The sequence below is a fragment of the Pipistrellus kuhlii genome, unplaced genomic scaffold, assembly GCF_014108245.1.
Source record: "Pipistrellus kuhlii isolate mPipKuh1 unplaced genomic scaffold, mPipKuh1.p scaffold_m20_p_5, whole genome shotgun sequence".
Lineage (NCBI taxonomy): Eukaryota > Metazoa > Chordata > Mammalia > Chiroptera > Vespertilionidae > Pipistrellus > Pipistrellus kuhlii.
In genome coordinates, this window is record NW_023425551.1 from 77,518,033 (window position 1) to 77,531,137 (window position 13,105).

General features: G+C 40.9%; 1 protein-coding gene across 1 annotated transcript in view; it reads right to left on the reverse strand.

The window, feature by feature from the left end:
* Positions 1-13,105, reverse strand: part of DNAH8 (dynein axonemal heavy chain 8) — a 263,341-nt gene that overhangs the window by 201,297 nt on the left and 48,939 nt on the right. The window contains exon 17 of the mRNA XM_036414990.2: positions 9,329-9,516. Coding sequence (XP_036270883.2) covers positions 9,329-9,516 — 188 coding nt within the window. The remainder of the gene's footprint in view (positions 1-9,328; positions 9,517-13,105) is intronic.

Consider the following 13,105-nt stretch of genomic DNA (forward strand, 5'->3'; position numbering starts at 1 on the left):
AATGTTTACTCGATAGTTTCAGAGTTATTCATTTCTTTCCTGTTTTGTAGAGGGTCGCCTGGGAAGGCACATGGGCAATTTTCCTTAACAATCCTCAGCTAAACTTAAGGGGTAGGCAGAGCCACACCTTAGGAACATGTTTCCCCAAGATGGCAGACACGTTGTCAGCTTGGCCTTCATATCAGCCCAGGTGTCGGCAGGGGCGGGACTAGGCATGCTAGGGCCTACTTAAGAATGCAAATAAGTTGGTGTTGTTTCCTGGTATTGGGGATATAAAATAAATGCCCTGGGAGAGGTAGTCATCTTCTTCCTGCCTCTCCAGCAGACAGGATGGCGGCCCACCCAGCTCCCAGCTTAAAAATCTATCTGTGTCTTCCCTCTTTATTTTTAATATTTCTCAATCCCTGGCCGCCTCCACTTAGAACCAGTTCATTCATTTCTCTTTCTGTGGAAAAGGGAGATCCCCACCATGTCTGGCCCCCACTGCATCAGGCCCCCCGCACTGTTTTGTTGTGTGTTTTTCTGGGGTTTTTGTTTGTTTGGTTTTGTTTGTTTGTTTTTTGCTTTCAGTGAACTTTCATGTGTACTTGACACTTGACAAAGGACTTTGACTTTCTCAGTATCGTTCAATACTAACTGAATCATAAAGGATTCAATGGGAGTGATATGAACCTCAATTTAGAACAGCACTTTGACACTCAATTCTCCAAAGCCACAACTAGCCATACAAAAGCCTAGGGCTTCCCATGCTGAAGCTAAAGTTTACGTAATGCCAACACTCCTTTGAGGTGTGTGTTGTTTTTTTAAAGATATACAGTATAGCAATTAAATACTATTTTTGGCAAAGCTAAAATTATTAAACTCTTAAAAGAAAGCATAGTTATAAATCTTCATGACCCCAAGGTAGGCAAAGATTTCTTAGCTATAACTCTAAAAACACAAGAGACAATAGAAAAAGTTAAATGACTTTAACTTCACCAAAATTAAAAATGTGCTTCAGAGGCCACTATCAAGAAAATAAAAATACAACCCTCAGGATAGGATGATATATTTTCAAATCCTGTATCTGATAAGATATTTGTACCTAAGCTATGTGAAGAATACGTACATCTCAGTAACAAAAAGGTAGATAACTCAATTAAAATATGGGCTAAAGGATTTGAATAGACATTCCTTCAAAGGTCTAGACAATGTGCACATGAAAAAATGCTCATCACTAGCTATAAGAGAAACATAAATCAAAACCACACTAACACACCACTTCACATCCAAATGATGTTCAAATGGAAAAAGACAGATAGTAACAGTTGTTGGCAAAGATATGGAGATATTGAAACCCTCACACAGTGCTCGTGGAAATACAAAATAATGCATCCTCTTTGAAAAAGTGTGTCAGTTATTCAAAAGGTTAAGCATAGAGTTACCAAGTTACTGAAACCCAGCAATTTCACTCCTAGGTATACCCCATGGAGCAGCAACTTTCAACCAATGGGCCTCAAGAGTTTTTAAAAGATGAAATACTTTCCTAGCTGGTTTTGCTCAGTGGCTAGAGCATTGGTTTGTGGACTGAAGGGTCCCAGATTCATTTCTGGTCAAGAGCACATGCCCAGGTTGTGGGCTCGATCCTCAGTAAGGGGCTTGCAGGAGGCAGTGGTTAGTCAATCAACTATTCTCTCTCATCATTGATGTTTTTATCTCTCTCTCTCCCCTCTCCCTGCCTTTCTGAAATCAATAAAAATATTTTTTTATATTATAAAAAAAACAATACCTGACTATTCAGTCAGAAACATTGAGCCCTGTTCCCTTAGAGTAGACTGTTAAATTTAAAAATCACAACAGTCAAGGAGAACCAAGATGGTGGTGCAGATAAATGCCAGTACTTGCCACCTCCCACAACCACATAAAATTACAGCTAAAATACAGAACAACCATCATTCAGAACTGCCTGAAATCTAGCTGAATGGAAGCCCTGCAACTAGAGGAGTAAAGAAGGCACATCAAGACTGGCAGGAGGTGCAGAACAGGCTGGTCCAACACCCACGTGTGGAATTTTTTTAATTGGGGGGATATCTCCAAGGCCTCCCATGAGAAGCAGGGGATCACAGCTGCACAGCACCCCCTTAGCCCAGGGTTCCAGGGCTTGGAAGAGAAGTCCCCATAACTTCAGGCTGTAAAAATCAGCAGATATTGTGGTTGATTGACAAAAAAAGCTACTGGAGTCACACGTGTTCCTCTTAAAGGGCCCACAAACTAATTTACATGTTCTCAATCCCTCTGAGTTCCAGTACTGGGAAGCAGCTTTAGGGAAATCCAGAGACATACAGGGAGGAACTGGACTATCTCGCATTAAGGCAGGAACTTGGGGGTGACTTTCTCCTATACAGGGGTGCTTACAGGGATCATTGTTCCTATGCTAAGACCTCCCCCATCACAGAGAGGACTGTAATCAATATCTGAGTTCCCATCAGCGTGGTCCAGAGTGTTTGCTGCACCCTGGTGAGTCCCAGCCCCATCCAATTTGCAGCCCCTTTTCAATTTGCTGTTTGCAGCAGCTTTTCCATATGAATGGCCTGTCCTGGCTCAGGTTTCAGACTTTCCTAATACCTCTTAAATAAGCAGCAGCTGGCATCAGCATTCCCCAAACCTATGAATAAAAGGTCCAAGACCCATCACTAGCACCAGCCTGCCTTGCTTCACAGTTGGACCTGGTCTGGGCACTTCCTAGCCCAACACAAGTAGCAGTCATCTGTGTAGCTCCTGCTGGGTGGCCCCAGGTAGTGGCTGACTTTGGGCCTCCCTGGAAGCCCCAGAGCCAGTGCACCTCTTTAAGAAGAGGAAGAGGGCCGGGACGGGTTTGGCTCAATGGATAGAGCGTCGGCTTGGGGACTGAAGGGTCCCGGGTTCGATTCCGGTCAAGGGCATGTACCTTGGTTGCGGGCATATCCCCAGTAGGGGGTGTGCAAGAGGCAGCTGATCGATGACTCTCTCTCATCGATGTTTCTAACTCTCTATCTCTCTCCCTTCCTCTCTGTACAAAATCAATAAAATATATTAAAAAAAAAAAAAGAAGAGGAAGAGGAAAAAGAAGAACAACAACAAGAAAAAGATAAAATATATGGGAAATAATATGGCAATAAGTGCATATCTATCAACTATTGAATTTTAAAAAATAAATGAATAATAAATCTAATGAACAAAATAAACTGATGAATAAAACAGAATCAGAGGCATGGAAAAATGAAAAAGACTGACAAATCTCAGAGGGAAGGGATGAGGAATGAGGGTGACAAAGGGAAGAGGGAAGAAATTAACCAAAGAACTTTTATGCATAAATGCATTACCTATGGTCACAGACAATAGGGTGGTGAAGGCCTGGGGTAGGATAGGAACTGGGTGGAGATTAAAATAAAATAAAATAAAATAAAATAAAATAAAAATGACAATAGCCGTCCAATGTGAATAAATCAAAATAATAACATTTTTTCCATCAAATCAGAAAAAAAAAATATATATATATAAATATATATATATATATATATATATATATATATATATATATATGGTGTGCCATAGCATTTTAGTAATTAGTTGATGTGTGCTATAAGATAAAAACATATATTGCAAAAAAAACTTTATGCAAATGTTCACAGCAACATTACCAATAATAGCCAAAAAGAATAAACAACCCAAATATCCCTCAATTGATGAATGGACAACTAAAATGGAGTATAAGTATACAATGAAATATTATTTGGCTATAAAAAGAAATTAAGTATTGATACATGGAACAACATGAATGAACTTTGAAAACTCATGATAGATTACAAAAGCCATAATGGCAGATTTAGTGTTGGCCAGGGGAAGGTGTATCTTACTGGTACCCTCAGGATTAAACATATTATAAAATAGAATGCATTTAATCTATAAAATTATAGTATTAAGAATAATTATTCATCATTATCACTATCAACAAGTATAAATCTGATTTCTGATAATCTTTTCACTTTCTGCTTTCAAACTCTAATCCTTCCTTTTGTTTGCATGACAGTATTTTAATTCTATCAAGAATCAACAATGGAATAGGATAGAGAGTCCATAAATAAACCCATGCATATATGGTCAGTTAATTTACAAAGGAGTCAAAAAACGTACAATGAGGAAAGGACAGTCTCTTCAATAAATGCTGCTGGGAAAACTGCACAGCCATATGCAAAAGAATGAAACTGGACACCTGTCTTATACCATATGTAAAATCAACTCAAAATGGATTAAAGACTTAAATTTAAGATCTGAAACTGTAAAACTCCTAGACAAAAACATAGTAAGTTCCTTGATAGCAGTCTTAGCAATGTTGGGTGTTTTTTTGGTGTGTTTTTTTAATCTAACACCAAAAGCATAAGCAACAAAAGCAAAAGTAAGTGGGACTATATCAAACTAAACAGCTTCCTGCAGCAAAGGAAAATATCAACAAAATCAAAGACAACCTATGAAATGGGAAGACATATTTGCAAATCACATATCTGATAAGGGGTTAATATCCAAAATATATAAAGAACTCATACAACTCTATAGCAAAAATTAAAATACCTTTAAAATATGGGCAAGCCACATTCTAAAGATGACAAATAGCCAATAGGTACATGAAAAGATGTTCTACATCTCTAATCATCAGGGAAAGGTAAATCAAAATCACAATGAAATATAGATTACAGCATAGGGAATACAGTCAATAATATCAAGATAAATATGTATGGGGCCAGGGGGGTACTTGAAGTAGCAGAGGGAGCATTCTGTAAAGTACATGATTTTCTAACCACTTTGCTGTATATCTGAAACTAATAGAGAGTAATATTGAATGTAAACTGTAACTGAAAATAAAAGATAAGAAATAACAAGTTTTTCATATGTCTCTTGGCCTGTTGTACATCCTCTTTTGCCATGTGTCTATTTAGATTCTTTCCCATTTTTTGATAGGATTGTTTATCTTCCATTAGTTAAGTTGTATGAGTTCCCTATAAATTTTGGAGATTAAATCTTTATTGGTATAATGTTGGCAAATATGTTCTTCCATTCAGGGAGCTCTCTTATTGTTTTGTTGATGGTTTCTTTTGTTGTGCAGAGCTGCTTATTTTGATGTAAGAGATGCAAATCAAAACAACAATGAGATACCATCTCACACCTGTCAGAATGGCTATCATCAACAAATCAAAAAACAACAAGTGCTGGAAAAATGTGGAGAAAAAAGAACTCTCCTGCACTGCTGGTGGAAATGCAAACTGGTGCAGCCACTGTGGAGAACAGTATAGAATATGGGTGTCGAACTCAATCAGAGAAGGGGCCAAAATCTAAAATCCAGCCTAAATCGAGGTCAAAATGGTTTACTGAACAGTCATAAACTGTCATTGTGATGAAAACCCAGCGGAGTGCAGTGTTGACAGCGAGGTGCGGGCCACATTGCAAGGCCTGGCGGGACAGATTTGGCCCGCGGGCCTTGTGTTTGACACATGTGGTATAGAATTTCCTCAAATAATTAAAAATGGAGCTCCCATTTGACCCAGTAATCCCAATTCTAAGAATATTTCCCAAGAAATCAGAAACACTGGGAGGAGAAACCAAGATGGTGGCATAGGTAAACACCTTAACTTGCCTCGTTGCACAACTTCAAAACTACAACTAAAAGACAAAACAGATATCATCCAAACCACAGGAAGATGGGCTGAGTGGAAATTCTACAACTAGAAGGAAAAAGAAAAGCACATTGAGATTAAGAGGAGGTGTGAAAGGAAGAAGTATGGAGGCATGCGCGCGGACATGCGAAGAAGGCTGGCAACTGAGTACATGGCTGACTTTTTCAACCTGGAGGGAGATACAAGCTCCCAACTGCTCTGAACTCGTTCCAGGAGAGACTCTGGGGACCAAGACTCATACGGGGGGAAACTGGACTGACTGGAAGTGGGCAGAACACGAGAGAGGCTTTCTCTCAGAAGTACTTGCAGCAATTACCGTGGACTCTGACACATAGGGCCTCTTAGGGCAGGGCTAAAGATCAGCCATTGCTGTTTTCTCTCCCCTGAGACTCCGCCCCATACAAGCTGTGCATAGAGGGTTTTGTATATGAATGGCCTGGTTCCCTGAATTCTAAACTTATCAAACTGCAGCTGAGTCATAGAGACCCAGAACATCCAAAAGAAGGCCCAAGGCCCCACAGAAGCTTGCATTGCTTCACAGCTGGGCCCTATCTGGGCACCTCCAAAACCTAAACAAAGAAGAGGAATCCGCAGATCTCTCTGTAGCTCCTGTTTGGTGGGCTCAGGCAGAGGCTAAATTAACACCTCTTTGGAGATTCAAGAGCAAGTGTACCCAGGGCTCAGAGTAGGACCATCCAGATTACAACTCCTCACATCCATAAGGGAGACACTCAAGAGGCAGACTCTGTAAGCACCAAATCCCCACTGAAGCAAGTACTGCCTCATAAGGGTGTCTCCAGCACAGAAGCTCTCCCATCGTAGATACAGCTGGTCTCACAGCCAACTGGCCTGGAGGTCAATTCCTCCCAGTGATACAAACAACAATCAAGGCTTAACTACAATAAAACTGTGTACACAGCCCACAAAGGGGTGCACCAAGAGTATCCACCTCAGGTAACTGGGGAGGCTGAGCCACTCGGCCTTATAGGACACCTAGCACACAAAGCCACTCTATCAACTCAGGGAAGCAGCCAAAATGTGGAGACAAAGAAACAGTTCACAAATGAAAGAAATGGAGGAAAGCAAACTACTGGATATAAAGTTCAAAACCATAGTTATAAGGTTTTTCAAGAATTTTCTAGAAAAGGCCGATAAATTTAGTGAGACCCTTGAGGATATGAAAAAGTACCAATTAGAAATTAAGCATATACTGACTGAAATAAAAAATAATATACAGAGATCCAACAGCAGACTAGAGGATTGCAAGAATCAATTCAAAGATTTGAAATACAAAGAAGCAATAAACACCCAATTGGAAAATCAAAAAGAAAAAAGAATCCAAAAAAATGAAGATAGTGTAAGAAGCCTCTGGGACAACTTCAAGCATACCAACATCCAAATTATGGGGGTGCCAAAAATAGAGAGAGAGCAGGATACTGAAAACCTATTTGAAGAAATAATGACAGAAAACTTCCCCCACCTGGTGAAAGAAATAGACTTACAGGTCCAGGAAGCTCAGAGAACCCCAAACAAAAGGATCCAAAGAGGACCACACCAAGACACATCATAATTAAAATGCCAAGAGCAAAAGACAAAGAGAGAATCTTACAAGCAGCAAGAGAAAAGCTGTTAGTTACCTACAAGGGAGCATCCATATGATTGTCAGCTGATTTCTCAACAGAAACTATACAGGCCAGACAGGAGTGGCAAGAAATATTCAAAGTGATGAATAGCAAGAACCTACAACCAAGATTACTCTACCCAGCAAAGCTATCATTCAGAATTGAAGGACAGATAAAGAGCTTCACAGGTAAGAAAAAGCTAAAACTGATCTGTTCATCACCACCAAACCAGTATTATATGAAATGCTGAAAGGTATTCTTTAAGAAGAGGAAGAAGAAGAAGATAAAGATTAAAATTATGAACAATAAACACATATCTATCAACAAGTGAATCTAAAAATCAAGTGAATAAGAAATCTGATGAACAGAATAATCTGGTGAATATAATAGAATCAGGGGCATAGAAAGGGAGTGGACTGACAATCCTCAGGTGGAAAGGGATGTGGAGAGTGCAGGAAGAGACTGGACAAAAATCATACACCTATGGATGAGGAAAGTGTGGGGAGAGTAAGGGCATGGGGTGGGATGTGGTGGGAACCAGTTGGAGGGGAGCTTTTAGAGCAGGGGAAGGAACAACTGTAATAATCTGAACAATAAAGATTTTTTTTAAAAAGAAATCAGAAACACCAGTCAGAAAGGATATATACACCCCTATGTTCATAGCAGCACAATTCACCATAGCTAAGATTTGGAAACATCCTAAATGCCCATCAGCCAAAGAGTTGATTAAAAAAACAGTGGTACATCTACACAATGGAATACTACACTGCAGTAAAAAAAGAAGGAACTCTTACCATTTTCAACAGCAGATGGACCTGGAGAGAATTATGCTAAGCCAAATAAGCCAGTCGAAGAAGGATAAATATCACATGATCACACTCATTTGTTGAATATAATGAACAGCAAAAAACTGATGAACAAAAATAGATCCAGAGACATAGAAGCATCTAATAGACCATCCAACCTCAGAGGAAAGGCAGGGGAGGAAGCAGGTAAGAGAGCAACCAAAGGACTTGTATGCGTGCCTATGGGCATGGCCCATGTACACAGACAGTTGTGGGGTGAGGGCATGTGTTGGGGGCTGGGGACAGCTGAAGAGAAGTCAATGGGAGAGGGGGAAGGAGACTTATGTAATACTTTTAACAATAAAGAATTTAAATTTAAGAAGAAGAAAAAAGAAAATACAAGTGTTGGGGTGGGTGTGGAAAAAAGGGAACCCTCATGCATTGTTGCTGGGAATGTAAACTAGTGTAGCCACTATGGAAAACAGTATGGAAGTTGCTGAAAAATTAAAAATGCCATATGATCCAGCAATCCACTTCCGTGGGAATGAAATGTGAGCTGCAGCACTAGTCACAATAACTGAGGTATGGAAATGAGAAGGATATCCTGCCGCTTGTGATCATATGGATGGACCTTGAGGCCGGATGCTGAGTGAAATAAGTCAGACACAGTAAGACAGATACTGTATGCTATCACTTATATGTGCAATTTTCAAAAACCAAACTCGTAAAACTGGAGAGTAGGAAAGTCCTTGCCAGGCCCTGGGGGGAGGAGGAAATGGAGAGAGGTTGGTGAAAGGGTACAAAGTCTCAGCTATAAGATAAATAATATCTGCTGAGCAATCGTTTCAGGGTGGGCCTAACACTGTGACTCTAGTTGATAACTCTGTGTTGGATAATTGAAATTTGCTTAGATAGTAGAACCTAAATGTTCTCATACACAAAAACCAAACTCATGTACATATGTAAGGTGCTGAATGTGTTAATTAACTAAATGAGAGGAATCGTTTCACAATGCATATGTATATCAAACCATCACAATGTACACTAAATATCTTACAATTTTTATTTGTCAACTATGCCTCAGTAAAACTGAAAAATCAAAAGAATCCACATAGTAACAGATTTCCTGCTCAAAGCTATGTCAGTACAACTGCAATAATATCCACCCCCCACCCAAAAAAAAAAAAAAAAAAAAAGCCCTTCAAAACTAATTAGAAAATATAATTTGTCTTACCTGCAAATGCAATTTATCTCCTTTCAACTTACTCTCCAGCTTTAGCAATCTCTTTGCCTGATCTGGTACCTCCAGCTTCATTTTTATCATGCACTTGGTTTCCCGAACAACTTCCAGAAGTTTGGGATCAAAATTAACCATCAACTTCCCTGATTCTGGATGTCGCACAAAAAGTGTGGCTTGTAAAGCTACAAATAAACAATTTTTTACTTTAGATATTTTGAATTTATTTTTGCTTCCAGCCCTATTTAACATGCCTATCTTTCCAACTGAACTATCGACTTCTTTTTTTAAAATCCTGTATAATAAAAGCCTAATATTCTAAGAATCCAGCTGTTCATTCAAACATTCGACCAGTCGCTATGACACACACTGACCACCAGGGGGCCAATGCTCCCACAGATAGGTTAGCTTGCTGCTGGTGTCTGGCAGATTAGGGCTAGGTGAGATGAGCTAGACATCCCCTGGAGCCGTCCCGAGGCCCCTCCCTGGCTCCAATCGTGCACCAGTGGCATCCCTCAGCCTGGCCTGCACCCTCTCACCATCCAGGACCCTTTGGGGGATGTCATAAAGCTGGTTTCAGCTCAATCCCCACAGGCCAAGCTGAGGGACCCCATCAGTGCACAAATCCATGCACCTCTAATATGTGTGTGTGTGTGTGTGTGTGTGTGTGTTATTAATTTCAAAGAGGAAAGAAGAGAGAGAAACATCATTTATTCAATTATTAGAGAGAATCATTGATCAGCTGCCTTCTGCAGTCCTCCACTGGGGATCGAGCCCACAACCCAGGCATGTGTCCTGACCGGGAATCGAACCCTGACCTCCTGGTTCATGACACTCAACCACTGAGTCATGGCAGCCAGGCTTGAGGGCAGAGCAATAGCATTGACTATCCCAGTTTCCCAGTTCCTGACACACAGTTAGTGCTTAAGACATAGATAAATAAATGCAGAGTGTCTGTAAGGCCATAAAATTTGATCAAGAGAGAAAACTGGGCCAATAATGGCTAGTCCTTGTGCTATGAGCTGCAGATCATTTCAGGGTGGCCTAAGCTAGCTGTATTACCATGTTAGTTTATTTTCACAGATGGTGATTGAACCCCTAGAAGAGAACAGGAAGATGTGCACAACTATAAAAATATGACACACCTCACAGATTTCCCAAACCATTTCCATGCCTAACCCCAAATTGGCTTCTTTAAGGAGGTTTAACTGAATGAAATCTCCATCCTGAATTTCTGACAACTAGGATCAATATCAGTAAGAATATTTATTAAACTCTGTTGCACTGTGAACTCCTAGAATAAGTACAGAGGGAGATTTTCTTACACTATATCTGAACTAATACATAAACATCTAATAAAAGAGAAAAATGCTATGCCCACAGCCAATCAGAGCAAGTATGCAAATTAACCCAACAAAGATGACAGTTAATTTGCATATGCTAAGGGAGAGAGGAGTAAAGACTGAAAACAGCATAGAAGGAAGAGGGAGGAAAAAACAGGAAAGCAAGGCAGTTGCCAAAGGGAAAGCAGCAGGTGGGGCGGGGTGGGGCGGGCGGGAGCGATGGCAGTATGTGCAGCCACGGCGGCTACACAGGTGGCTGCAGTGGCAGTTCGAGCAGCTGCAGCAGCCGCTCGCAGGAATCTTCCTGCAAAGGGCCCCTAGTCATTAATATAAATAGGAATTTTCAGATATACTTTTTACCGTATTTTCCGGCATATAAGACAACTTTTGAAACGAAAAAAAGTCAACCGAAAATCGGGGGCAAAAGACCAAAATTGCACAAAAATTACCTGCAGATCTTGATGGCAAAGTAAGTCTTTTCTTTGAAGTGGGGGGTAGTCTTATATAGCGAATATAGGCCTAAACCTATGTTTTAACTATAAAATTAGGGGTCGTCTTATACGCCGGAAAATATGGTATTATGCATCCCTATGTTCATGCTGAGGAGCCTTGGATTATTTGTTATTATAGCATTAGAGGCCTGGTGCACAAATTCATGCACGGGGTGGGAGGGGTTGTCCCTCAGCCTGGCCTGTGGGATCAGGCTGAAACCAAGCTCTCCGACATCCCCCAAGGGGTCCTAGATTGGGTGAGGGTGCAGGCCAGGCTGAGGGACCCCACCAGTGCATGACTGAGGCCAGGGAAGAACATGGGAGGTTGGCCTGCTGGGGAGGAACCATGGGAGGTCTCAAAGGTCCAGCCGGTTTCGCTCAGTTCCAATCAGCCCGACCGCAGCAGCAAGCTAACCTACTAGTTGGAGCATCTGCCCCTGGTGGTCAGTGCACATCATAGCAACTGGTCAACCAGTTAACTGACCCCTGGTGGTCAGTGCACATCTTAGGGAGCAGTTGGCCTTAGCATAGGGGTGTCGAACTCAATCAGAGAAGGGGCCAAAATCTAAAATCCAGCCTAAATCGTGGGCCGAATGGTTTACTGAACAGTCATAAACTGTCATTGTGATGGAAACGCAGCGGAGTGCAGTGATGACAGCGCGGTGCGAGCCACATTGCAAGGCCTGGCTGGACGGATTTGGCCCGCGGGCCTTGTGTTTGACACATGTGCCTTAGCATATCATTAGTATATTATGCTTTGATTGGCTGAACAGCCAACCAGATGATCGAACACTTAGCACATTAAGCTTTTATTATATAGGATGATAACAAAAAATAATCACACACCTGTAGATAAGTATGTACGAGCTTAAATTACATATTATATTAACAAACACTACTAACTTGAGGATGTCCAAGCTTCATATTACTGCACAGATTGTGGCTGCATCAAATATCTACTTCAATAGAAGAGTCTGTATACCCCCTTGAGGTTAGTGGAGTTTTACTCATCCTGTAAAGTTAGTTTTAATGATGCTAATTTCATGGAGATTTCGACTAAAAATTTTACCCAATTTATTTTAATCTTTTTAAAAGTGAGCTAAAAATCATTTATCTTCCCAAGTTAACATCTAAATTAACCCTTGGACATTCATTTAATAAAATCTGTCTTTCTTAAGAGCTGTACTGAGCTTCCGTGATAGAACAGCATGGGCAGCAAGACCACTAACAATGTCAGCCTGGAAGTTCTCCCCAGGGCTGAGTGAACTTTCATTCCAGGTGAATCATCATTAGAGAAGCATAACAGGGGTTGACACTAGGTCTCCGATTATTATCCCGATTGCCTGTATAGTTAAATATCATCACACCATTGTATCAACAAGAAGTCTTTCAGAGCGATTCCTGCCCAGTAGCCTGTGTGCACATGAAAGACAGATTTGAGTCCGGGCCCTGCCGCTTCCCAGCTGTATGACCTTGAGCAAGTCAGTTAACTGGTTTCTCAGAGCCTGGGTTTCCTCATCTGCCAGATGAGGGTAATCATAGTTCCTCACAGGGTCGCCATGAGGATGAAAGGCAGTTAGTTGTATATGTAAAGTACTTAGACAAAGCCTGGCACATGGTCAGCACTATATAGATGTTAGCTATGACTGCTATTTAAAGGATACAAAGATGAAACAGACAGAGTATTCTTGGAATGTGTAGGGGAGTTAAGACGGGTCTGAAAAGCAGTAAGGGTCCTGAGAAAGAATCGCAGATAGTTCGTGGACCACTCGAGAGGAGGATGCCATTACTTTCTGCTGGGAAGAATGAGGAAGGGCTTGATAGAACAGGTGACTATTGAACTCAATTTAGAACATGTGCAAAAGAGAGGGAAAACCAGCAGGACAAAACAAAAAGTAGGGACATGCATGGTATTTCAGAAGCTAAATAAATAGTACATG